We start from the raw sequence: 27,724 nt of genomic DNA on the forward strand, positions 1-27,724 counted from the left end.
GCAGGAGGCTGGGTAGCAAGTGGCTCACCTGTCCAAGGCAGGGGTCAGGCGGTACTCTTTGGTGACTGACAGGATGGCTTTGATCAGATTGTCTGTGGACAGAGGAGGGAGGTTATTGTTAGAGGGTCACTGACGTCCCCATGAAGTGTTTGTGAATGACGTTGGAAGCACATGCTACTGCGTAGGTTGGAGGTGGATAGGAAGGTGGGGAGAGGGGACTCTGGGCACAAGGTTGGGCTGGGCCACTGGCCTAGCTTTCTCCCTGATGAACAAGATGGAAGCAGGGGTACAGGCAGGGACACTCAGCTCTGCCTGGAGCCGGTCCCCAGCGCTGGCATGCAGTTCCTCCCCTCAGGACTCCCCAGCCCTTCCTGGGAAGTCTCCTCTGGCTTTCAAAGGCTCTGCAGTCAGGTCCCAGGACATCCCCAGGCCCAGGACCTGCTCAGAGACAGAGTACACGCTGGACTCACCTCTGTGCCCTGACTGAGCAGACACCAGAGAGCAAATGAGGAGACCACCAACGCTGAAGAGCTCAAGTATGCCCAGCCAGCTGCCGACTCAGACCCCTTTGCCTCACCCTCTGATATGGTCTTCCCCTCACTTCTCCCCCCAGTACTGCCCATCTCCAACCTTGGTCTTGGCGGGCTGTCTCTTCCTACTTCCTTCCCTCTTCAACCTCTGAGGCCTGACATCTGCCCATCTGCACTCCACTCAGGCTGCCCCCAGCAAGGGCCCAGGACCTCTGTGTTCTCAGATCCTGTGACCACTATTCAGACCTCATTCTTCTTGGCCTCACACTGGCTTTGGCCATGGTCATTGCTCTCCTTTCAAACTCTAGCATAATGAGAACATTACAATATACTGTATAATGATACTGGCTTTGGAGTCCAATCCTGGCTTGTGCTACTTCAGGGCTCTGTGACCTTAGATAAATCACTTACTTTCTGTGTGCTTTAGTTCCCCATCTTTCAAACGAAGATGGTAATTCCTACTCTGCAGAGTCATTAGGAAGATAAAAAGATAATGTGCACAGAGATCTAAAGATAAAGTAAGTAAATCGGTACGACCGTGGTGAAGACCATCTTAATAACATTAAGCAAAGATGTAGATGTGCACAGACTAAGATCTTGCAGCTCTCCTCCTAGGTAGATAGCATCAGAACATTCGCTCATTTGTTTAAGGAAACCTGTATGAGAAGGTTCACTGCAGAACTGTTTGTAATAGCAAAATGTGGGAAGCAACTGAAAAGCCCAACAAAGGAAAACAGATTAAACATGGTATACAGAATACTACCCAGCAGTAAAAAATACATAAACCAGTGACCTTTGGCTTTGGGTACTAATACAGATATGTCTGTAAAGCATAAGCAAAAAAATCGATTTAAAACACACACACACACACACACACACACACACACACACACACCAGAGTATTATTTGTAAAGTGTAAAAACATGCAAAAACGATATCAGATTTTCAATGGATATATAAATATGTCACAAAAATAGATAAAGAGGCATTGAAACGATAACTCCCAAACCAGGATAATGGTCTCCTGGAGAAGGAGGAGAATGGAATGGGAAGGGATACACAGAGCTTTAATTGTATCTCCTGTTTTATTTCTTAAGCTGGGTACACATTGCAATGTATTCACCTTTATTCTTTTCTATATGCCTGAAATATTCCATGTAAAGAAAGGATGCCTCCCGACTTAAAGATAACAACTCCATAATTTTTTTTTAAAAGATGGGGTGGACAACACTGTCAGGTGCAGCCAAGAGGTCAAGTTAGGAACTGAACAGTATCCTTTGGATTTCCCGGGGGCACTGAGCAGTTTCACTGGAATGATGGAGGAGAAGAGAGTGCTCCAGAGTAAAGGGTGAGAAAGAAGCAGTGAGCACAGTTAATCTTCCCAGGAGGTGAAGGAGAATGGGTAAGGAAATGAACCTTTAAGGAGTGTTCTATACTAAGTGCCTTCAGATGTACCTTATGGAGGGCTTCAGGGAAGGCCACAGACACCCTCCTTTTCCCACTTCCCATTTGACCTCTAAGGAAAAGCATATTGCTACTAATTGCCCAAGGTCAAGGTATGGCTTGGGTTTTTGTTTTCTAGGAGGGGACCTTAGCAGAAAGGGTATAAATTAGCAGGTGCTCTCTTGTTGCTGGCCGATGGGCTATGGACCAGCCTTTCCAGGCCTTCATAGCTTTGTAGGATTGGAGTCTTGAGTGAGGATTTGGGAGAAAAGTAGGCTGCTTAGCTACCTGTACCCAGCAAAAAGGAGTTCTTCACATGGTTCAGCCCTACCCATTAGATTTGCCCTTGGGGATCTGAGGTCAAAACTCCCATTCTAGAGTGTCCTCCTGCTGGTCACTGTCTTCTTTTCAGGAAGGTGTGGACTGGCTGAGTAGAGGACTCAGGTATTTTTAAGTCCCCTGGCCAAATGATATCGTCCCTTCAACAGTTATCTTATTTAATTCTGACCACAACCTAATACAATAGTATTATTTTCTCCATTTAACTGAGGAAGAAATTAAAGCACAGGTTAAGTAACCTGTCCAAAGTCACAGCTGATAAAGAAGTAGTACTGAGATCTGATCCTTGAATGTCTGATCCTAAAGCCCAAACTCAACCATGCCATGAAATAGTACAGGAACTTGACAAGGCATCAGAACCACTAAACGGTCAGAGGTGGGAAAGTCAGGAGGGAATTGCATGAGCGAAGTCCCTAAGGCAATGGAAGGGGACAGTTCTGAGGGCACTGGGGGGACATCAGCCTTGGACAGGGTAAGAAAGAACTGAAAGGGAGACCGGGGTAAAGAGGGGATGATGGAGGAGCCTGGGCGACTTCCTGGGGGATGGCCTCTGTCTTCTCAGGGATTTCCCCCTCATACCTGATCCTCCGGGATGGATCTCCCTGACGTCCTTTCCTGTGATCTCTTCCCCCTTCAGAGCCATTACTGTCCTGCGCTCTAAGTATCTGTGTCTCTACCAGACTGGAGCTTTTTTATGGAGAAGGATGGTACTGTCCATTCCACTGTTGTATACCTGGCCCTGGGCAAGTGGTGGGCTCTGAGTAAACGAAGAGTGAAGCAAGAAAAAGAAAGGAAGGGAAAAATGGAAGGAGAGGGGTGGATCCCCAGCATGGGGACTTCTGAGGGTACAGCCCTATCCTGAGTGCAGGGAGACAGGCTGAGGGATGAGATGTTAATGTAGAGTGGGCCAGGGTTCCCAACGTACCTTGACCTTTGATCCCAAAAGGCGGCACAAATTCCCGAATCCTAGCCCACTTGCGGAAAGAGTCATCCAGGAACATGGGTGCTGGCTTGGAGAACCTGGAATACAACAGGGCTGTTGAGGATCCCCAAATGCAATAAGCTGGGGTATGGGCTGGCTCTTCAGTACATCTGTCTTGGCAACAGATCTGCCGGGAGGACCTTGACACTCCAGCACACCCTCCCTGCCCCCGGTCAGTGGGTAGCTGCTGACATAGCTTGTCCAGTGGAACCTGAGTTCAAAGGGGCAGTCTCTATGTGGCCGGCCATAGGGGTAGAGAGGCAAGATCCACTTGCCCTGGATGGAACTGTAGCACGCCAGAAGCTCTCTGGCAGGCGACCCAGGCATGCACCCCACCAGTCGCTGCAGCCCACGCTGTTCCTGCGGTCTGGGAACACGGAGATGACACACTGGCCACGTGAGCAGAAAGATACCCGAAGACAGCCAGGGCATGGAGACAAGAGTTCTGGAGAGAATTCTGGGAGGCGGACTACCCAGGGTGAGGAGGGAGAATTCACAGTGAAGGCGTAGAAGAGCCGCAGGAGACAGACGTTTGGTCGAGAAGAGAAAAATGGGAGCGTCCCATGGCTGAGAGGCAGGGCTGAGCGGAGGCCTCAGACAGGTAGGAGCCTGAGCACCTCTGCTGGCAGAGACCAGGAGGGAAGGCTAAGCTCCTTAGGAGGTGAGGGAGGGACACTAAACACAAGGGGGGTGGTAATGTGGGCCTGGAGGAAAGATGGGGGGGAAACAGGGGGAGAAGGAAGGATGAGGTGATGCTGAGTTGCGAAGGGAAAAGAACATTTCACTTCTCTTGGGAAAGCCCAAGGAGTGGGCAGGCCGTGGTGCAGGCTTTCGGGGGTGGGGGTGGTGGGCAAAGTCAGAAGGGATGCAGAAGGCAGTGAGGACAGAGGGAAAAGCTACAGGAGAAACCGAGCTCTTTGGGGATGCTTGGACAACACAACCTCACGTGGAACCAAGCACCCTGGCTCTAAGACCTTTCTCAGGGCACCTGGCAGCCTGGAAGACGGCCAGTACCTGGTCATCTACTGTGTGTTGATTCTCGCTGTGGGGCCTGCTTGGGGCCTTGCTGGCCAAGAATGAATGTGTGGAGGCCTAGGCCTGGGCTCCGTCTCTGTATTTCTAACTCAGTCTGAATCAGCCACTGAAAACCTGAAGACTAGAGGAGAGGCCCTCTTAGCCTGGGAGGTAGCCTTCTGAACGTACTCCAACTCAAGCAAACCTTTCTCACTTCCATCATCACTGACCACTATAATCAGCCTACCCAGGAGGAATAATACCAGTAATCACTTGGACATCTAATATTATTACAGATTTTGAAGTGAACTTGAAAGAGGCAGAAAACTTTCAATCCTGCTCCCTGTCCCATTACTCATGGCTGGAAAGACGTTGTCAACACTCGACAGCACGGACAGGCCATTCCTGCCGAACAGCCTGCCTCTGGACTTCTGAGTCAGCACACTTCCCTTCTGTGTACAAGGATCATGTATGTCTCTCATACCCAGTATAGCAAATCCAAGTACATTAACATATTTGATGTTTCACCAGAGGCACCGAGGATCCTGGCCACAGCCTATATGAAACAGCGAAGGAAACAAGGTCCCTGGATAAGCCTGGAGCGAGAACCTCTCCTCCTGTGTCAGGAGCTTATAAAATGTTTGCAGGGGCGCCTGGGTGACTCAGTTGGTTAAGCGGCTGGCTCTTGGTTTCAGCTCAGGTCATGATCTCACAGGTTTGGGAGTTTGAGCCCTGCGTCGGCCTCCTCACTGCTTGGGATTCTCTCTCTCTCTCTCTCTCTCTCTCTCTCTCTCTGCCCCTTCCCTGCTTGTTCTCTCTCTCTCTCTCAAAATAAATAAACTTTTTAAAAAAGCTGGAACAAAGTCTTTGCAAAGTTTCTCAGTCAGGCTTGGACAGGCTTTATCTGCTTCCCAATATGTACTGGACATCATATGCTAATAAAATCTTCTAAGGTCTTACCAATGTTCTCAACATATTTTTTCCTTTGCTCTCTTTTCTTCCTGAGAAAGCGCATTTTGTTAATTTTTACTTTAAAAAAACTTATTTTCATTGTAGCTTGTAATATATGCTAATTATGGGGAAAATACTGACAGGTGCACACACATAAACAAACAAACAAACAAATAAATAAATAAAACCCATAATCCTAAAACACAAAGGCAACTAACCTTATGGTATATATCTGTACTGATTTTCCTTTTCCCATATTATTTCTTAAACTATTCTGTAGACTACTTTTTTCACTTTCTTTTTTTCAATTAAAAAAATTTTTTTTAATGTTTGTTTATTTTTGAGAGAGAGACACACACACAGAGTGCAAGCAGGGGGAGGGGCAGAGACAGAGGGAGACACCAAATCTGAAACAGGCTCCAGGCTCTGAGCCGTCAGCACAGAGCCTGATGTGGGGCTTGAATGCAAGAACTGTGAGATCATGACTTGAGCTGAAGTCGGATGCTTAACCGACTGAGTCACACAGGCGCCTCTTTTTCACTAATAATGAAAACATTGCTGTGGAAATGGACACAACTTTCTCATAATACACAAAGGCTAGATCAAACAACAAAAACAATAAGCTGCTGGTCACCTGACACAAGTTGGCCCCCAACAATTGAATGTACAGGATACACAAATGAAAATATGACCAAAAAAGCAGAAGTTGCAACATTAGTGTTCTAGCCTGAATGTCTGTGTTCCCTCAAGTTTGTATGCTGAAATTTCATTTCCAGTGTGATGGTACTTGGACGTGGGGGCCTTTGGGAGGTAATTAGGGCATGAGAATGGAGGCTTTATGAGTGGGATTAGTGCCTTTATAAGAAGAGGCCAGAGAGTTAACTAGCTCTCTTTCCCCCATAGGAGGGTACAAGGAGAAGTCAGCCATATGAACCCTAAGATGCCTCTCACCAGAACTCGACCTTGCTGGCACCATGCTCTCTGACTTCCAGCCTCCAGAACTGTGAGAAATACATTTCTGCTGTTGAGAAGCCACCCAATTTACAGTAGTTTGTTACAGCAACTAGAGCTAAGTAAGTAATGAACAAAAATCACGGGAGAGATCCTGGCAAAAAGCATTAAATGGGTCTGGTAAGTGTTTTTTTAAAAATCTTTGCCTCTAGGGGTACTTGCATAGCTCAGCTGGTTAAGCGGCTGACTCTTGATTTCGGCTCAGGTCACGATCTCACAGTTCATGGGTTCAAGCCCTTGCATCGGGCTCTGTGCTGACAATGCAGAACCTGCTTGGGATTCTCTCTCCTTCTCTCTCTGCCCCTCCCCTGCTTGTGCACTCGCTTGCATTCTCTTTCTCAAAAATAAATAACCAAATAACCTATTTATTTCTTTCTGGTTTTTAAACACTGTCCATCTCACCTTGTTCTTTTATTGGGTCTTTCTGTTTTAGGTGCTTATTTTGTAGACCCTCTTTATTCCTTGACGGATCAAGCCAGACTCCTCTAACATTTCCTTCTGCTACTTGGGTGCACCTTTGTGCAAAGGGTACTCTTTTTTTCTGCTCTGGATATATTTAAAAAACTTTTTATTATGGGAAATTTCAAACATGCACACAAGTTGAGAAACAAAACAGTGAACCCCCATGGACCTATTACTCAGATGCAGCAATTATCAGTCATTATCAATTTTGTTTCTCTTCTACCCCATCTACTCTCTCTGTGTATTATTTTGGAAACTCCCAGAAATTGTACCATTTAATCCATAAAATACCTTAGCATTAATTTCTAGAAGATAAAGACATCTTTAAAAACCTAACCACAGGGGCACCCTGTGGGTGGCTCAGTCAGTTAAGTGTCCGACTTCAGCTCAGGTCATGATTTCATGGTTCATGGGTTCAAGCCCTGTGTTGGGCTCTGTGCTGACAGCTCAGAGCCTGGAGCTTGCTTCGGATTCTGTGTCTCCCTCTCTCTTTGCCCCTTCCCTGCTCACGCGCGCGTGCTCTCTCTCTCTCTCTCTCTCTCTCTCTCTCTCTCTCTCAAAAATAGACATTAAAATAACCCAAACATAACCACACCTAAACAACTCTTCTTAAAGCCATTATCACACCTAAAACACTACAATTTCTTAATAGCAACAAATCATCAGTTTCAGATTTCTCCTTAATTAATGTTTGTTGTTATTTTAATAGTTGTTTATTTAGATCAGAATGAAAGCATGGTCCACACACTGAATTGGGTTAATCTCTAGTCTCTTTCTAATCCATAGGTTTCCTCCTCTCTTTTTCTCTCTTTGGCCTTTTCATCTTGGCTCCTGAATCCTTCTAACACACTCCAGTAATCAAGGAAAGAAAATGTCCTTGCTTTCTAGTATGTGAAGATGTTCCCAGGTTTGTCCTATATATTTCTTGCCTCCATCTGAAGTCAGTCATTTTCCAAGGAGTCCTGGTTATTGGAAATGGTATTTAGAGACCACCATCTGGGTGGCTGGGTCGCTCATGTCACTATGGTTAGTCATTTTTCCCAGGTGTTTTCAGGGGGAAAAAGCCAGGAAATAATTTTTTTTAACATTAATTAATTATTTATTATTATTTTTAGAGAATATGCAGGTGTGGGAGAGGGGCAGAGAGAGAGACAGAATCCTAAGCAGGCTCCATACTCAGCATGGAGACCAACATGGGGCTCAATCCCATGACCCTGGGATCATGACCTGAGCCAAAATCAAGAGTTGGACACTCAACCAACTGAGCCACTCAGGCACCCCATAAACAGAAAATACATCATGCATTTATACTAGTATTCCCAACCCAAATTCAGGATTACAAGATTCGTACTTACTTTTTCTTATTTAATAGCCTTATTGAGATATAATTCACATGTCATAAAAGTCATCTATGTAAGCTTCCTTTATATTTGTATCTCTTTTCAATTAAGTAGACATTCTTGCCTATAGTGATAGCAACACAATTACTTATCTGCTTTATCTTAATACATATTTACAGATAGATACATGTAGAAAAATATATAATATTTTTAGCATAACATTACTAACACTCTCATTACTGAAAACAATTTAAATACAGTTTCTTTACAGTTCTTTTTGTCTCTGGGTATACCCTATTAGAGAAGTACAGACAAGTGACGGTGCTTTTGCCACTTGAAATAATTCTGCTGAGTTTTAATTCGTTAATGATACGCAGTTAAGTCCATTTGTTTCATTTTGCTTTTGCTTTTCAGGGGTTGCTTATACCCCATTTTTTTTAACGTTTTATTTATTTTTGAGACAGAGAGAGACAGAGCATGAACGGGGGAGGGGCAGAGAGAGAGGGAGACACAGAATCGGAAGCAGGCTCCAGGCTCTGAGCCATCAGCCCAGAGCCCGACGCGGGGCTCGAACTCACGCACCGCGAGATCGTGACCTGAGCCGAAGTCGGCCGCGTAACCGACTGAGCCACCCAGGCGCCCCAACTTATACCCCATTTTAATTTAATTTTGTTTTATGACGATATAACACTTTACCTAGTGCCAAACTAAATTCACAAAACAAGATACATTCAGAGGAGTCTGACATTTATTTCTGTGTCTGACTTCTGTTGCTTCTATTTCCCTACAGTATTTATTTTTTATTATTAACTTCATTTTATTTGTATTTTATTCACATTAGTATTATTCCTACAATGAATTCATTTTTATTTTACCCTTCCTTTTTTTTTTTTGAGGTGAGCAAATACACAGTACATATATGTGTGTGCAGAGTACTACCATTCCCTTCTTTATTCAATAAAAATAACATATACTGTTTCGCCTACTGAGGTGTTTTTTTGGTTTGTTTGTTTGCTATACAATATACTGTGGTAATCACTCCATAGTAGTATGTAGAATTATATACTTGATAATATTATTCAGTCCCCTGAGTTGTTGCAATCTTGTGTAAAGTAGGTTCTACCAACAGCGGTTACAGTGAATAACTTCATGCATATGTCTTTTCTCTTTGCCAACGTATCTTTGGAATAGATCACGAGGAGTGGGTTGGTTGGGTCAAAGGGAAAATGCACATAAGTAATTTTGCTCCATGTTGCCAAATTACGCTCCACAGGGATTGTGCCCCACCAGCCATGTAAAAGTACACTGTCAAACACTGCAATTCGGCCAGTCTGATAGGAGAGAAAAGAGTATCTCTGTGTTGTTTTCATTTGTATCTCTTTTAGTGTAAGTGAAATTGCACATCGTTATATCTATAAAAGGGCCATTTGCACTTCTTTTCTATTACCTTGGTTCCTATCTGTTGCCCATTTTTCTATAGGATTACTGATTTTCCCTTTTTTTCTCCCAGCTTAAAAAAATTATTTTAATGTTTATTCTATTTATTTTGAAAGAGACAGAGCGTGCAAGCAGGGGAGTGGCTGAAGCGGGGGAGGGGGGGGGGAGAGAGAGAGAGAGAGAGAGAGAGAGAGAGAGAGAGAATCTCAAGCAGGCTCTGTGCCATTAGCACATGCGCCTGATGTGTGACTCACAAACCTTGAGATCATAACCTGAGGTGAAACTAAGAGACGCTTAACCAACTGAGCCACCCAGATGCCCCTCTCCCAGATTTTTTGAGATATAACTGACATCTAGGTTGTGTCACTGTGTAAGAGTATGATGTGTTGGTTTCATATACTCATATATTACATTATAATCACCAACATAGTGCTAGCTAACAATCTTCCCTTTTTTGACACCCTGCGTATATTAAATATATAAACCCACTGAGACACAATTACAAATATTTCTCCTAGTTTGTTTATTTAACATTTACTTGGCTTATGGCATTTTCTTGCTTTCTTTTTTCCCCTCATTTTTTGCAATAGGTTTTTTAAAAATGTAGTAAAATTTGTCAACCTTTTACCTTGTTGTTTCTGGATTCTGAGTCTTGGTTAGAAAAATTCTCTTCATTCTCAGGTTATGTCTCTTTCCTGGCTAGAATCCCATCCATTTCTCCTGTCTTTCTTGCCAGGACCCTGGACCCCCAGTTCCACTGTCTTTTTGCCCCATCCATTAGGCAAAATCTACCCAGAGATTAATCTAACCCTACACTCTTGCATTCTTTGTACTGCTAGAACACACATACATACACACACACACACACACACACACACACACACCCCACACTGACGTGAACTGATGCCAATACAAAGTCATAGACTTGAACCTTAGGCTGGACCCTCAACTTTGCTCAGTAGCTATTCCAAACCTTCTCCACACTCCACAAATGCTCTATCCTTTCCAACTTTGTTTAGCAGATTATTTCTTCTCTCACTTCACAGCCCAATCCAGGACACTCAGATAGGAACTCATTCAGTTTCCTGCTTCCTTATCTCACCCTTTCGCCCCCCAAAGTTGATCTCTTCAGCATGCTCTGGTTCCCTTTCCTGTTTGTCGCCCCCCCACCCCGCACTGCACCCCGAGGCATACAATCAAGCTCAGGTCTCTGTTATGTGAAAACAAACACACAAACCCACTCAACAAACTTTCCTGACCACATACCCCTTTAGCTATCCATCTCTCGCTCTCTCTACGCCTTCGTGGCGAGACATCTAGAAAGAGCAATGGCTATTCTGTCTCAACTCCCCCATCTCCTGTTCACTCCTTAATCTAACGTAATTGGGATTTACTCCTCTGAGACTACTATCACACTCCAGCACGGTGCACTATTTGTAGCTCCCTGAACATGCTGGTCTTCACGCGCTTACACGTGCAGTGACCCCCCCCCCCCCACTCTATTCCCCAATCCCCTCCCGTCTCTATCTGCCTGGAAAATCCTTTGTTATTCTTTCAGTTTAAAGGCTATTTCCTCTGGACAACCTTCCCTGCTGCTCCCAGGTAGGCCTGTCGTCTTCCTACACTGTTTCCACTGCACTTTGCTCAGCCCCCATGAGGTGGCTCAGTGCCTGCAGAGGCCTTGGAAGCTGAGCTAGGGGCCATAAACAACAGGAAATGGGGTGGGGTGATGGTAGAGGTGGTGCATGTATGTGTGTTTGTGTTAATTCTGCAGGTGGCCTGGGCAGAGCCTCATGCTACACCTGGGACAGAACCAGGGGCTTCTGTCCCGAGACTAGTGTGCCAGTGTGGGGGCCTGGCCAGGGTGGAGGTGGCCTCCGAGGTGCAGAAGGACTGGTCAGACTAGCGGGGGTGTGGGACGCCTGACCTGCTTGCCCTGGCCTGGGGGGTAGCAGGGTAGGGTGGGGCAGGCTCAGGCAGACGGGCCCCAGCCTGCCAGCCCAGGGCTCCAGCACGCGAGGCAGCCTTAGGATCAGGTTTCAGTAGGGTGTGTGAGTGCGTGAGAAGGAACAGGGGAAGGAGGAGAGGGAAGTTGCACTGGAACCTGTCCCTCTTTTCTCCTTAGATCCTAGAGCGTAGTTTGGAGACTTGTGGCACTAGGAGGGCACATGATGAGGTGGGTCTGACCCCTGTGCCTCTCATAACAAGGCTGTGACCGCAGGAACCACAGGCTGCCCTGTCCACAGACCTACAGACTCTATCCAGCTAGCAAGGCAACCCAGGGCCCTCTGAAGATAGCTTTCAGCTCATTTTATGCCCAGTGGTGTGACTGAGGCGCAGTGTGGAAGGTGAATGCCCCCAACTCATCAACCTAAACCACTACTGAAGGTCCAGCACTTAAAAAAATTTTTTTAATGTTTATTTATTTTTGAGAGAGACACACACACACAAAGTGTGAGCGGGGAAAGGGCAGAGAGAGAGAGAGGGAGACACAGAATCTGAAGCACTGAGCTGGTTAGCACAGAGCCCGATACAGGGCTTGAACTCACGAACTGTGAGATCATGACCTGAGCCGAAGTTGGACGCTTAACCAACTGAGCCACCCAGGCGCTCTGAAGGTCCAGCACTTTAGCCTGTATCCAGAGACCAGCAAGAAAGGTGACTGGGTCTTATCAGGGCGTGAGGAGTACTTATACGTGGGCACCAGCAGACCCAGAGAAGGATCTCCCTCCTAGCTTCCACCAACCAAACTGAAAGGGGAGCCTCGAGATGTGGGTTTGCTGGATTAGGATAACACACATCTTCTGTTCTCCATCTGTGCCTGTCTGGCCCTTTAGCTACTCATCCCAGTAAGTGTGAACAGCCTAAGCAGCCCAAGGGACAAAGGGAAGACAGAACCCAGCAGTGGGTCCTGAGGACCAGGGGCCACAACTAATCTGTCTGTTAGATTCAGCCATAGACCTTGGCCCCCCAGAAGTGAGATTGTCATCCAGCAGGGTGAAGGCCAATCCCCACAGATCCACTGTCCCAGAACCTGTTCTGGGGAGCGGGGAGGTGGACAACACAGAGAGACATGGGCTTTCTAGAATCTACCTGGTCTCGTTTGGGATCTTGTTGCAGCAGCCCCACCACAAAAGGCCCTGCACAGTAAGACCTTGGTATACATCCAAGCCAGCAAGATGAGCACTTCCTAAATGCCTCGCAAACTTCTGTCTTCCTGCATATTTCCCTCACTGACCACCTGAATGGGTCCCCTGGAGAACAGGAAGAGAAAGGATGGTCAACCCGTAGGGCAGGTGGACATATGTCCAGGGAGAAGCAGCACAGAGGTAGAGAACACAAACAACAGGTAACAACCAACAAGTCCTGTTCCAAACATCAGCACGCAGTTCCTGCCTCCTTATCCTGTGTGGGACTAGATGGAGTGGAAAATGCCGCCCTATCCAACAACTACTGGCCTACTCGGCGCCAGCCCCTGTGCTGAGTGCTGGCTGGGGCCTAAAGGAAAACCAGCCCTGGCCCTTCCCTTCAGGAGCTAGTAGTAGACACAGGTAAACAAATAATCATAAAATGCGTCTGTACATCGTGCATCGTGTAACAGGGATACAAAGGTCTTAGACCGACTTAGGGCTACAGGAGAATCTTCGTGAAGAAGATGACAACAAAACTGAGCAGGGCCTTGAAGGACAAGTAAATGAGCCTGGTGGAGAATGTTAGGAGGAGAGTTCCAGGAGAAGGGTAGTGTAGGAAAAGGCACAGGAGAGAAGAGAATCTTCCCCTCAAGGTATCGCTGAGGCCAGACAGAGTAAAGCAGCATGTACCAGGGGTTAGAGTAGCTCAGCCTGGTGACCCCTCCCAATGAATCTGCCCTCTAGTCCCACCCAGGGGGTGGAGCAGTGCGTGAGGAAGGAAGGAGGTGGCGAGTGTATTCCGACTGGTGTAAATAAAGCAGTTGAGGTGTAAACTCTGCACGGAGGGAAAGGCCAGGGCAGGGCATGCATCAGCCCCGCCGCCGGGGTTGGCCTGGTGCCCTGACGCTGTGTCAGGACCAATTTCAAGCCAGATCATCACTGGAAACTCGGGCACTCGGTTCATGCTCTTTCTTGTTGACACCTTGCAGTGGGTATCTGCATTCCTTCCCCCTCCCTGAGTAAACGCAGGCTACTTTTCATTCCGTATGGTTCCACTGAGCTGACCTCCCCTCCCCTCACTGCTGCTGGGAGGAGCGCATGTCCCAGACTGGCCAATCAGGACGGTTCACCCGGAACCAGAGTAACTGGCTTAAAATGGGCAGGCACCTGATCCAAGTGGGACAAATCAAACTCTTCTCTGAGGTTTAATATTTGGCCACTGGGGGATATGGGAGTCTCTTTTTCTCTGAGATAGTGAGCTGTCATGACCATCTAAGCCAAGAACAGGGCTTGTACAAACTGCAGCCCATAGACCAGATGCCGGTTTCTATAAATAAAGTTTTATTAAAACACAGACATGCGGGGCGCCTGGGCGGCTCAGTCGGTTGGGCGTCCGACTTCAGCTCAGGTCACGATCTCACGGTCCGCGAGTTCGAGCCCCGCGTCGGGCTCTGGGCTGATGGCTCAGAGCCTGGAGCCTGCTTCCGATTCTGTGTCTCCCTCCCTCTCTGCCCCTCCCCCGTTCATGCTCTGTCTCTCTCTGTCCCAAAAATAAATAAATGTTAAAAAAAAAAAAAATTAAAACACAGACGTGCTCATCCATTTACCTAATGTCTGTGCCTGATGTCACGCTTTACCAGCAGAGTTAAGTAGCTGTGGCAATCGTTTGTGGCCCACAAAGCCAAAATATCTACTAACTGGACCTTTAAGAAAAAATGGGCTGACCCTGGGCCTAGAGCTGCTGGAGCCATCTTCGTGGCTACATAGAGAAAACAGTCTACATAACAGGCAAACCAAGATGAACCCAGAGCCAAAACACTGGGAGAAAGACACTGTTTGGGTCCCATATTCAGGCAAGCCTGAAGATAGTTCAGCCCCTTGATACAGGTTTCTACCCACGACAGCTGCTACCTAGAGGAAAAAGTTTAAGCTCTTTCGTCTGGTTTATGAAGCCCCTGTGATCTGGCTCCTGTCTACCTCTCCTGCCTCAGATAACCCCTCCTCCCTTTCCCTAAGTGCTACCCATACCCAACTATGTAGAGTTTCTGTAACCTGCCAGACTCTTTAATGCCTCCATGCTTTCATACATGCTATTCCCTTCGCCTGGAATTTTCTTCCCCTTTTCATTCACAGGCTGAATTTCTGCTCATTTTCAACCGGACCCCAGCACCTCTACCTTCTGAAGGTAAGAGTCCTGGGGCGCCTGGTGGCTCAGTCGATTAAGCATCCAACTCTTGATTTTAGGTCAGGTCATGATCCTACGGTTTGTGAGATCGAGCCCTGTGTCGGGTTCCATGCTTTCAGTGCAGAGCCTGCTTAAGATTCTCTCTCTCTCTCTTTGCCTCTTCCCCACTTGTGCTCTCTCTCTCAAAATAAATATTTTTAAAGTTTATTTATTTATTTTGAGAGAGAGAGAGCAAGTGGTGGAGGAGCAGAGAGAGAGAAAGAGAGAGAGAGAGAGAAAATCCCAAGCAGGCTCTGCACGGCCAGCACAGAGCCCGACACAGTGCTCAAACCCACAAAGTCACGAGATCATGACCTGAGCTGAAACCAAGAGTCAGACACTTAACCAACTGAGCCACCCAGGTGCCCCTCTCTCAAAATAAATAAACTTTAAAATTTGGGGCACCTGGGTGGCGCAGTCGGTTAAACGTCCGACTTCAGCCAGGTCACGATCTCGCGGTCCGTGAGTTCGAGCCCCGCGTCAGGCTCTGGGCTGATGGCTCGGAGCCTGGAGCCTGTTTCTGATTCTGTGTCTCCCTCTCTCTCTGCCCCTCCCCCGTTCATGCTCTGTCTCTCTCTGTCCCAAAAATAAATAAAAACGTTGAAAAAAAAATATTTAAAAAAAAAATAAAATAAAATAAAATAAAATAAAATAAAATAAAATAAAATAAAAAATAGAAATAGAATAAATAAGATAAAATAAAATAGAAAAAATAAAATAATAAAATAGAATAAAATAAAATAAAATAGAATAAGTAAAATAGAATAAATAAAATAAAATAGAAAAAATAAAATAAAATAAAATACAATAAAGGTAAGAGGTCTTCCCTGAGTCACACAGGGCTGACGGGGCCTTCGTCTGGTCTCCGTGGTTCCTTGTGCACTCTGTCCTCATGGCACTTACCACACACTAGTGCAATTGCCTGTTTCCCCACCAGACCGTGTGGTAGCCCTGGCACACGGCCAAGCACACACAGGTGTTCTGCAAACGCCTGCTGGCCAGAAGCAGGGGGAGCAGCTCAGGTGGGGGACTCCACAGTGTGGACCCTGGTGGGCCACTCCAGGCCTAATTTTTGCTCCGCTATTGAGGTCTGGGGGCTGCCTTCTTGGGGCTTCTCATGGAAACTTGGATCTCCCTGCTTCAAAAGGCCAGGCTTCTAGCGACGTTTCTATTGTTTCAAACCAAACCCCTCCTGAATCTGAAACACGGCCAGCTACTGCCCCTCGGCCTGCTCTAGGACTGTGGCCGCAGACAGACTGGAGCCACATGTATGACATGTATGACAGGCAGGGAGGCCTATGCTGAAGGAGGAGAGGAAAGGCTGAGCCAGGCGCCCTTCAGGGAGCAGTGCCCAGGCTCCTGCTTGACAGAGCTCCCACTGACGATGTTGACAGCCTGTGCTCAGTGTGGATGAAGGAGGGGGGGAAGGGGCTGAGACTTCCTAGCGAGGGGAGGGAAGCACAGGAGGCAAAGGGGAGAACTGTGAGCTGAGAAGCTGCTGAGAGGCAAGCACTCCTCTCCCTGTGAGAGCGTGGGTGATGGCCAGACTGCCCATGGGGGCCATGTGTCTTTGGTGCCCACCATCCATCTCGTCAACGTGTGCTACAACAGCTCAGAGTCCCTGCCTTCGAGGATGATGGGTAAAGCAGCCAAGCACAGACAGACACAGCTGTGAAATATCTGACAAGGGCCACAATAATCACAACAGAAATGACAGCAGTTTACAGTTATCGAGACCTTACTACGTTCTGGACGCCGCTCTAAGTGCTCTACGCGCATTATCTTTTTTCATCCTCACAACACCCTCATGGAGTGGCACTACTTGCACCCGTATTTTTACTGATCACACTGCCTGTGGGAATACACTCAAGCCACCCACCCCTCTGGGAAGCACGTTATTGGGGCTGGAGAGAGGACCGAGCCAGACTGCAGGGGACTGAGGAGGGAGAGAAGTAAGTGTTCAGGAGAGCTCAGGCCATTTCTAAAGAAACTTGGTAGTGAAGGAGAAGACAGAAATAGGATGATAGCTGCTGAGTAGGGGGGTGGGTAGGCAATGAGCGGGGTTGTATCCGGCCAGAAGGAGACGAGCAGAAGAGAGAGGGGGTGCAAGAGACGGGGCAGGGGGACAAGGGAACGAGGCCCAAGGAGGGTGGGGGACAGGATCCAGAGTAGAAGGGGAGGGACACAGAAGGCAGGATACCTTCTCCCTGGAAACAGGGGGGCAGGATGTGAAGATGGCCACTCTGATAGGTGCGGCTACAGACAGGGGAACCTGAGAGAATGCTTCCCGGACAGCCTCTTTGCTCTGGGAAATGCCTGGGGCTGGGGCTTTGGGGGATTGTGGGTATGAAGGTGTAGACTGCAGTAATCTGTGAATGGTGAAGACTGGAACAGTCACCGTGATAAGTCTACCAGGGACAAGGAGCGCTGAGCAGTGCTGACACTCAGGAGAGGCTGAGGCCATGGAGCCCCAGTGGGGCCCATGCATACGTTGTGTTCTCCATCAGCAGCTCAGCGGCCCAGAAGCAGAAGCAGAGACATGGTTGGAGGAATACAACAAGCATGGGCATTGCTGTATCGGGTTCGTTGGAAGGATCGGAACATAACAGAACTCAGAGAAATGATGAGAGTACCACTGATGCCTACGACCATACTCCTTGCTGCCTTAGGGCCTTTACTCTGCCTGGAACGTTCTTCCTCCAGATATCCATTTGGCCTATTCCCTCTTCTCCCTCCAGTCTTTATTCAAATGTCACCTCTCCCACAAGGTGAACTCTGACCATCCTATTTAACACTGCAATCTGCTCCTACCCGCCTACCATACTTTCTTTTTTCTCTACAGTATTTATTTTGTTCTGATTTACTAAATAATTTCCTGATTCATTGTTTAGTGTCTGTGCTTCCCTGGTAGGACATAAGCTTCGTGAAGGTAGGATTTTGAGGTGAGGACATTATCCTAGATTATCCAGGTGAGCCCTTATGCATTCACAAGTGTCCTTATAAGAGAGAGGTGGAGAGAAGTTTTCCCACATGCAGAAGAAAAGGCAATATGACCACAGGGGCAGGGACTGAAGTGATGTGGCCACAAGCCAGGGAACATCAGCAGCTATGAGAAGCTGGAAGAGGCAAGGAACAGATAATCTCCCAGAGCATCCCAAGGGAGTGTGGGTCCTGCTGACACTTTGATTTGTGCCCAATGACGCTTATTTTGGACTTCTGGCTTCCAGAACTGTGAGAGAATAATTTGTTATAGCAGCTACAGGAAACTCACACGAGTACACTATTTTCTCAGGCCCAGAGATAAATGAAATTCTTAGAAGAAGCCTTCAGCCATTTATTCCCCTCTGCTTAGACATAGTGATAGTGAATGAGCAGAAGCTGTCTTGTCGTATGAGACCTCTTGCCCTCAGAGGAGAGGGCTGGGGCAGGCAGTCCAGGGGAGGGGCACAGGGCAGTTGTTGCTGACCACCATCTACTCTGCAACCCCCCACAGCTTACGGGCCCAGGAAGGACTGGAAAAAAAAGACTAGAAAACATGACTGTCTTAAATACCCAGATGCTTATGCCCAACTGGTGGTTGCCAAATTTCCGTCTCAAATCCAGACCTATATCCTGTGCTCAAGACTTATTATCCAGATGCATCTGGAGTGTCTTGGCCAAGATATCTCACTGGCACCTGAGTTCAACATATTTTTAAAAAGGAATCCATGATCTTCCCCTAAACCTATGCCTCTTCTCTTTTGTTCAGTGAAGAGCACCCAAGTCACAGACTAAGGGGCAACCTACCTGGCTGCTCGCTGCTTCTGGGGTCTCAGGGTGGCCTCGCTGCTTCTATCGGCAGGGAAGCTGAAGGCTGTGCCATCTGTGCTGGCCACAGAAGCCTGAGCCTCTGACCCAACGTGCTGGATTATGTCACACACCTCTTCACTGGCCGAGGGTGGACAAGGCATCAATGCAGAGTGCTCTTGGAATTTCCTCTGCAGGCCGCCCTGGGCCCTAGCTGGGCATGCTGTTCCTACAGGGAAGTACTCTAGCCGTCTTCTTTCGTCCAAGGGCCCCAGCTTTGCTCTGGACTTTGGAGACTTTGGGTGAGGCTGCACGGGCGGGATGTTCTCTCTCCTAACGCTACACCAATTGCCAAATGGAATGGGTCAAGCTAGTGACAGACGGGAATCCCACCAGTCACAGTGTTACTGTTCAGATCCACAGAGAGAACAGTCTCACAATAAGAATTCCAGCCCACGTGAAACACAGACGCGGCTACTTGCACTATTTCCGCCACCTTTTGCCTCCACACAGATGGCCTGGCCCCTGCAAACCCAAGAGGCCCTACATCTGCACAATAAGCTGAGAGGTGTCCCGAGAGACAGACTCTCTTATCACCATGTCTTACACTTACCGCCATATCCTTAATACTCAGGAGAGCACCTAGCATATTGTAGTTAATCAACGAACAAATGAATGGCCAGCCACAACATGTGGGCCCTGCACATGAGGCAGGGATCTGTCAGAGCCGTAAACCAAATTGAACCAGCATTCAATTTCCTCTTTCACATCCATCCATCCTGTGCTCCGCTACTTAGCTCTGCATGGCCATCTAGCCAACCACCCGGAAGGAGGACCAGAGACTTGCTAGAGTCATTCCATGTACTTTCCCAAGACACACATTGCTAATGCCTGGTAGAATAAAGGGTCCTGCAGACAAGCAGGCCCCAGCCCATCCTGTCCTTCCTTGGAAGATCTTCAGATTGCGCTGTTATCCCTAGAGTAACTTGTTCCGTTGATCAAATTTTTGGATCAATAAGTAATGCGATGCTTTTGACTGGTTAGTCTAGATCAAAATCACTCGGAGGTTGTTTTATTCTCCGAGGTCACCCCAACCTAAATTGTTGACTCATGGTGAGGTCTGTTGCCCCTGTTGGTTGATTGATAAGGTCTCTTTGAGCCAGTTAATCAAAGCTCCATAGGGTCTTCTCGTCTTCTTATTATATTCCCGTCTCTTCACGGGAAGGTCAATTTCACGGATTGGAAGTAAGAGACAGTAAAGCCCTCGTGTGGCCATTCATACAAGACCCTATTTAGGGAACAAGTGATTATGCTACAGAAGTTTCATATCATTGATATCATTGACCTAGGTTCAAATCCCTAATCTTACCTACTGATACCTTATAACAGCCTCTGTGACTCAATCTCTTATACTTGACAGCCGAGACCCTCACTTCTGATGCTTGACAGGCTCTCTTCCCCTTATGACCTTTGCTGACTTTTTGATCTCTGCCAGCCTTGACTGTGGCCATAGACTGGTTCCCAGATTTGGTGAAGTCTAGCACCACCTTCCTTAGCAGGCTCCTGTGCCCTCAACTCCAGTCTCAGTGTAAAATAAAGTGCAGAAGAGAAACCCTAAAGCAGTTATTGTCAGTCTCAATACTTGTAGCACATTCCTTCCTCACAAAGCCAGGAACAGGAAAGATGAGCTTCCATCTAAACTAGAAACTGGTAAACTCCAAGGGGGGGACCTGCCTTGACCTCCCCTCTCCTGGTGATCTTATTCTCTACCCCACCTCACTTATTTACTCCTAAATTATACCCTAGACCGGGTCATTACTGATAACCAAAGGCCTCTCTAATCCCAATCTCAAACTGTCTCTCTGGCCACTTCCACCTCTTGTAAGCACAGCTCACCTACTCTTGTAGCTAAATTCCCATCCTGCAACCCACTAGATCTTCAAGCCATAGGTTCTGCCATCTTTTCAATGTCCTTCAGCTCCTTCTGTTCGTACTGTAATTCTTACCCATCTTGAATTACACATCAATCATAATAATCACTTCCTTAATTCACCCTCAGCTTCTTCGCTCCTCTCTCAGTCAGCTAAAACACAACCGTGGCTAAATTCTGCTCCCTACCTACTCCGGGCATGTGCCTGCACAGGTGAAGGAAGCTGGCTGGAGAAAGATGCACACTGGTTCATCTTTTTTTTTTTTTTTTTTTTTAAGATTTTTAAAAAATGTTTATTTATTTTGAGACAGAGAGAGAGAGCAAGAGAGTGAGCATGAACAGGGGAAGGGAAGAGAGAGAGGGAGAGAGAGAGTCCCAAGCAGGCTCTGCGCTGTCAGCATGGAGCTGGACGTGGGGCTCGATCTCATGAACCATAAGATCCTGACCTGAGCTGAAATCAAGAGTCAGACGCTTAACTGACTGAACCACCCAGACACCCCTTGTCTCACCTTAACTGCGAATGAGTGAGGCCCCTGTGCTGCCTGGTAACCATACTATATGTTACTAGCTCATTCTCTGGTTCTAGATAACTATTCACACCTTCTCCTCTTGTCATGTCCCCAACACCTCCTCCCTCATTCTTGCTGTCCACAGATGGTGTCACTTACCACGGCACCAAAAGAGCAGAAACAGAACAGAGTTTCCATAAGCTCCCTATCACCACTTGCCTGCATCTGTGCCCCCAGTCTCTACTTTCTTTCCTATTTGAAGTCTCCATACTCACCCCCGGGCCAGTTTTTGTTCCCTAGACCTGATCCCTTCCCATTTTCTACAGACACTGCTCCGGGAAGTCTTCACTCCTGCATCATCTCATTTCTCGTTTATTCCCGTTAGCCTAGAGATGTTATTTTCCCCCCATAATGAACTTGCCCCTGCCCCCTCTCTCTTTTAAAGCTTTAACATTTTCACTTTCCCAACTCTCTATTACAAAAAAATCAAACATACAGAAAAGTTGAAAGAATAATACAAGGATCACCTATATATCTACCACCTAGATTCATGCATTTGCTTCTTTCTCTTTACAGAAACACACCTTGAAAGGGTTGCCTACACCTGCCATCTCTAAGCTCTCTCCTCCCATGTGTCCTGAATCCATTCTAATGACTCCCTCTCAACTCATCATTCAAGGTCACCAACTTTCTTTTGAAAAAAAAATTTTGTTAATGTTTATTCATTTTTGAGACAGAGGGAGATAGAGTGCAAGTGGGGGAGGGGCAGAGAGCGAGGGAGACACAGAATCTGAAACAGGCTCCAAGGCTCGTAGCTGTCGGCACAGAGCCCGACGCGGGGCTCAAACCCACGAACCGTGAGGTCATGACCTGAGCTGAAGTCAGACGGTTAACCAACTGAGCCACCCAGGTGCCCCATCAAGGTCACCAACTTTCATGTTGCTACATCCAATGGTCAATTCTTATTGACCTATTAGTAGAGTGACCACACAACATTCTGATCTTCCTGGGACGATCTTGGATTCCGTGTCTCATCCTGGAGTAATTACTAAAAGTGTCCTGGTTTGAACAATTTATAGGCGCACCCTACCTACGAGCAACATATGATACAGTTCATCGTTCCTCTTAAAAGACTTTCATAGTTTGGTTTCCAGAACGCCACACTTCTCCGGTTTTCCTCCTATGACACTGGGCATTCTTCTTTCTCCTTTGCAGATTCTTCTGCATCTTCCACAGCACTAAATGTCAGTTTGCCCTACGCCTCAGTCCTTGCTTTTCTTCCGCATCTGCATTCACTTATTTGGCAGTCTCTTCCATTTTCACAGCCTGGACCTCTCCCCCGAATGCCAGACTTGTACATTCTCCTGCCTTCTCGATACCTCCACTTTGATGTCTATGAGGCCTCTCAAATTTTACATGTTTAAACTTGAGTTCCCGATACTCCCCCGAAAACCTGCTTTTCTTGCAATCATCTCTCCATCTTGGTAAAAGGCACCTTCTTTATGCTTCTAGTTGCTCAGGCTAAACACTGGAAGTCAGCCTAGATTCTTTTCTTTCTCTCACACCCACATCTGAGCCGCTGGCAAACCTGTCATCTTTACCTTCAGGATATCTCTTCTTACCGCCTCCGCTGCTTCCACCGCGGTCCGAGTCACCATCTTCTCTCTGGTAGATTATTATAACGGTCTCCTCATTGGACTCCCGACCTTCCTGGCAACAGTCGACTCTCATCAAGGCAGCCAGAATGATCCTGTAAAACCCATGATACTCCTCTGCCTATTCCTCCATCCTTATCCTACAATATCCCCAGGCTTTGGACTTCTCTTAACTTTCAGACTTCATCTCTTATTATTCTCCACTCCAGCAACACAGGCCTCCTTCCTGTTCTGGGATCCCACCTCAGAGCTTTTGCACTGGCTGTTCCCTGTCCCCAAAGGGCTCTTCCCTCAGATGTCAGCACACACCCCCCTCCCTAACTTCCTTCAGAGTCTTACGTAAGTGTCATCTTCCCAGGGAGGGCTTCCCCAGGCACCCTATCTAAAGTGGCAACCCGTGGGGCGCCTGGGTTAAGCGTCTAACTTCAGGCTCAGGTCATGATCTCATGGTTCCTGAGTTCGAGCCCTACATCGGGCTCCGTGCTGACAGCATAGAGCCCACTTCGGATCCTCTGTCTCCCCCCACTGCCTCTCCTCTGAGCATTTGCTCTTTCTTTCTCTCTCTCTCTCTCTCCCCCTCAAAAATAAACATTAAAAGGGGTGCCTGGGTGGTTCAGTCAGTTAAGCGTCTGACTTCAGCTCAGGTCATGATCTCACGGTCTATGGGCTGGAGCTCCGCGTCGGGCTTTGTGCTCAGAGGCTGGAGCCTGCTTCGGATCCTGTCTCCCGCCCTCTTTGCCCCTCCCCTGCTGGTGCTCTGTCTCCCTCACTTTCAAAAGTAAACATAAAAAAATTTGTTTAATAAAAAATAAACATTAAAAAAAAACTTAACAAAAATAATGTGGCAACCGTTCCCTAACTTTCTAGTCCCCACTCCTGCTTTAGTTTTCTCTGGCACTCCCCACTATCATTTTACGTACATGTCTTGATTTTTTTTGCCTGCTTCCACTAGAATATGAGCTCCACGAAGGCAGGGACGTTTGTGTATTTATTTTGCTCACTGCTGTATCTCCAGCACCTGGAGCAGCACCTGATGCCTAGCAGGCACTCCATAAATATTTGTTGAATGAATGAATGTAAAATGGGGCTAACATCCCCACCTCACGGATTACCGTGGAGACGAAATGAGATAAAGCATGCAAAGTTCCTGGCACACCATGTTGCTCAATAACTGTCAGCTTCCTTCACCTCCCTCCCTCCCCTCCCAGTTTTGGTATCAGCCATGCCCTCCCTCTCCCTCGGGGAGTGCCGGGTCAGAGGCAGGGGTGATGGCAGTAGCTGCCTTACCAGCAACCACCGAAAGCCCTCCCGGGATTCCCTCGGTCCCGAGGTGCAGCCCTGCTCCCAGACACTGATTTCTCTGGTGAGGTGTGAGCCACCTCGCTTTAACTCAGGAAGCTGGAGGCTCCAGAATGACTAAGTGAGGCTTTCAGAAACCCCATCTGCGACCAGATCTTTGTATCGAAGGCCCAGGGACTGTGGTGCCCAGTACCCCAGCCTCTCGCGCACACCCCAGCAACACTGCTCTGATGTGCCTCACCCCTGGGCGAACGTCTTAGTCTCGAAGGTTTGTGCAGTGACACTACCTCACTGTCTCCCCAGCCGTCCTCCAGAATTCTCTACCACAGTGCTTCTGGGCCCCTCCACGTTACAATGTACAACCTGCCCAGGACTTTGCCTACTTCATTTCAGGAAGCCCGGTGTGCTATGTGCCCCAGAGACTACTGCTGTCCCCACACACAGGAGGGTCCCGGGAACTAACATCCTTGGCCAGCTGCCGGCCAGGCACAATCCGTTCTGGCTATGGCCGCTCCCTTCTGGAATGGCCTGAGTCCTGTCCCTGCCCTGACTCTGGGCACCCTTCTCTTCACTTTAGGAACTGAGGCAGGCCTGGGGTTACCTCTTTTAGCATCCCTGCCCCTATACTTGGATGACTAAGCCAGCTGGAGAAAACCCTCACAAGCACAACTGGTGCCACTACAGATCCCTGGTCTCCCACGTGGCCTGCTCTGCTGCTTGGCGGTCTTTGGGCTGCCCATTCTCCACAGTGGCCTCATAAGCGTCTTCCACTCTTCCCAAACCTCCATCCTAGCACCCCGCCCTCATGTGCAGCACGTGAACCCATCTCCTGCTTTCTAGGGAAAATTAAAGCCACCAGCAGGGAATCCCTTCACTCTTGCACTGCAGACAAGCCCATCTATGTTTCTACCACTCTCTCCTCTTGAGATCAAAGGCCAGTCCCTCCCCTCCCTGTCCTCAGGGACCTTGTGGTGCCACCCACCCAGTCATTCTCTCCTGTGTTCCCACCTCTCCTCTCTGTGAACAGGACTCTCCGACACCCTCTTCACTCTCATGGCCATACCCTCTTCCCTCCCTCACTCCCCAAAGAGTCCACACACACCGACCACAGGTCCTGCTTCACAATTCAGCCCGAAGTGTGGCCTCCTCCAGGTCCCCTACCCCAGAGGCATAGGTCTCACCCAGGACTTCTCTGTCTCTAGTTCCAACCTCTGAGGCCCCATTCCTGCCTTGCCTCTGACAGGTTTCATGCCTCTTATTCTCAAAACACGTGTTCTGACACTGGACCAGACTAAGCAAAGGCTGACTGTTCTCAGCCTGATCTCAGACCTTCCTAGGAAGCCCTTCCTCTACCCTGTCTCTGGTCCCTGAGCGCTGACTTCGCCTGATCCCATCTTCTGGCTCCCTTGTTCTTGGCCTGGCCTGTGAGTGCTAGGGCCTGGTGGCATATCTGAACCTCCTGCTGGATTGAAATTCAGCAGGGTCTGTGTGGTTCCTATTTGCATCATGCATGGTGCTTACACTCTCACCTACTGTTTTGCATTATATTAGAATTCTTTTATCCTCACAAAAGCCATGTGAAGTGAGGCTGCACTTTTCCCCTCATTTACAGATGAAGAGACTGAGGTTCAAAGAGTTTAAGTGAGTTGTCCAAGGTGAAAAGGTGCTAAGGCAGGTCTGAAACCTGGGATTTCTGATTTCAAAGTCAGCGTGCCTCCTAGGACTCTGCAATGCTGATTTAAAGGATGTGTCTTGGAAGTGCGCCTGGGTGGCCCAGTCGGTTGAGCGTCTGACCCTTGGTTTCAGCTCGGGTCGTGATCTCATGGTTCGTGAGTTTGAGCCCCACATCACCCTCTGCGCTGACAGTGCGGAGCCTGCCTGGGATTCTCTTTCTCCCTCTCTCTGTCTCTCAAAATGAATAAACTTAAAAAAATAAAAAATAAAAACATAAAGGATGTGGCTTGTGGATGGAGCTCTCAGACACCACATGGGGGTTGTGACAACGGCCCAGAAGAGCATGTGGCCAATGTCCTCTCGGATAGACTCAGTCAGGTATAAGACACGGGTAGCAGAGTGGGCGAGGTGGTAGGACAGTTCAAGGGTTTGGTAGCTGGTGCATAGCTCTGTTCATGCCTACAAGGTCAGGGGCAAGATTCTGTTTTAGGCTTATCTTGGTCACTGTTCTTATGTATATTGTTTGGACAGGGATAGAATCGCTTGGTCATCAAATCTACGGAAGACAAAGAAAGGAAAGAAACAGCTTATGCTGGAGGTCTAAGGAGGATCCAGAAAGCTCCAGACAGGCAGCTACATGGCCAGGCCTGGTTTAGGCCCATAAATTCCACCATACATGCTGAGTAGGACAGGGATAGGGATTTGGCATCAGCATGTATAAAATAAGCTTCCAGTCTATGAGACGTGCCCGCTAAAGTAGTGTCTCTTGGAGGTCAGTCACTATAAGGAACATCAAAAATAGGGAAATGCCTAGCCCACTATCCTCCGTGCCTGCAAGGCTACCTCTGAGTGAGCCTGAGCTCCATTCTGGGTGTCTCCTAAGAGAACAGCAATAAAGTGGACCTGCCCCAGAGAAGAGGACTACCATGACAGCAAGGGGCCTTCCGTAATTCAAGGGAACTAAGGTGTTGCAGGCTCAAGATCACCAACTTCAAATCTCTGACCATCTGATAGAGGGGATCCAATTTGTTCTGCGTGGCTCTGACAGGCACAATTAGGCCCGTAGGTGGAAGTCACAGAAAGACAGATTTTGCCTTTTCTTAGTTAAAACTGTCTAGTTATGGAGGATCTTGAAATGGATGGGCTGTTTCTGCAGGTTAAGAGCCTCTGGTTCTTGGGAATGGGGGTAGACTGGGCAATCTCCATGGTTCAGAGACACCGGGTTCTAGATCTACCAAGCCCGGGGAAATGGCAAGAATCATCTCCTCCATGGGCCTCCCCGGGGGTGAAGCTGGGCTGGAAGTGGTGGCAGGTCCAGCCTCCAGTACCACCTCCATGGCTGAGGCTGCAAATTCAGTCACTCAGTGCTAGTGTCTGGGGACTTTCTTGGTAGGGCTGTCTACAGCTTGGTTAACTTGTCTTCTTTCTTTAAAAGGAAAAACTTCAGAAAGGGGGGAGGCTGTGGGAGACTATTTCCATCTCGGGTATCTATTCCAAAGCTCTGGTGTTTTGCCAGGATTTAAGCATGGTATACACGACACTGTTAAAAATAACTCCTTGATTGAACAGGAGGCGTGGGAGAGAGGGGACAGCCAGGCAATTTTGCTGGAGGGTCGGGAGGTGAATGTGGAGATGAAACTTGTACCCAGAGATCCTGGGAAGGTTTTATTCCAGAAGAGTTATGCAGACTCAAAGAGCCTTAAGGACCACAGAAATACTATCCCTCAGTGCTCCTTTTCAGAGAATTACCCAATAAGTGCCCTGCTTTGGGCATGCCTAGGACATAAACAAGCTACCAGTTTTGAAGGGCTCTCCCAGGATTGAGTCTGCCATTTTTCGGTCCTGATTGCCAGCCTATGAGACAAAGGTCAGGGAATAACAACAAGAAGTTGAAGCCAAGAGAGGTTAACAATGTCAAAAGCCACAGAGAGGTCAAAGCCACAGAGGCCAGAGAAAGGTCTACTAGATTTAGCTATTGGGAGGTCCTTGTGATCATATGTGAAGTCT

The 27,724-nt window shown here is 47.8% G+C and overlaps 1 protein-coding gene across 2 annotated transcripts in view; it reads right to left on the bottom strand.

Annotated features, from left to right (window-relative positions):
* ST3GAL3 (ST3 beta-galactoside alpha-2,3-sialyltransferase 3) overlaps window positions 1-27,724 on the bottom strand; it is a 202,244-nt gene that overhangs the window by 24,390 nt on the left and 150,130 nt on the right. For both annotated transcript variants that reach the window (XM_047872067.1, XM_047872068.1), the window contains exons 6-7: window positions 3,238-3,332; window positions 29-92 (exon numbers count right to left, since the gene is read on the bottom strand). In XM_047872067.1, the coding sequence (XP_047728023.1) occupies window positions 29-92; window positions 3,238-3,332 (159 nt within the window). The remainder of the gene's footprint in view (window positions 1-28; window positions 93-3,237; window positions 3,333-27,724) is intronic.

Source organism: Prionailurus viverrinus, chromosome C1, assembly GCF_022837055.1.
Source record: "Prionailurus viverrinus isolate Anna chromosome C1, UM_Priviv_1.0, whole genome shotgun sequence".
Classification (NCBI taxonomy): domain Eukaryota; kingdom Metazoa; phylum Chordata; class Mammalia; order Carnivora; family Felidae; genus Prionailurus; species Prionailurus viverrinus.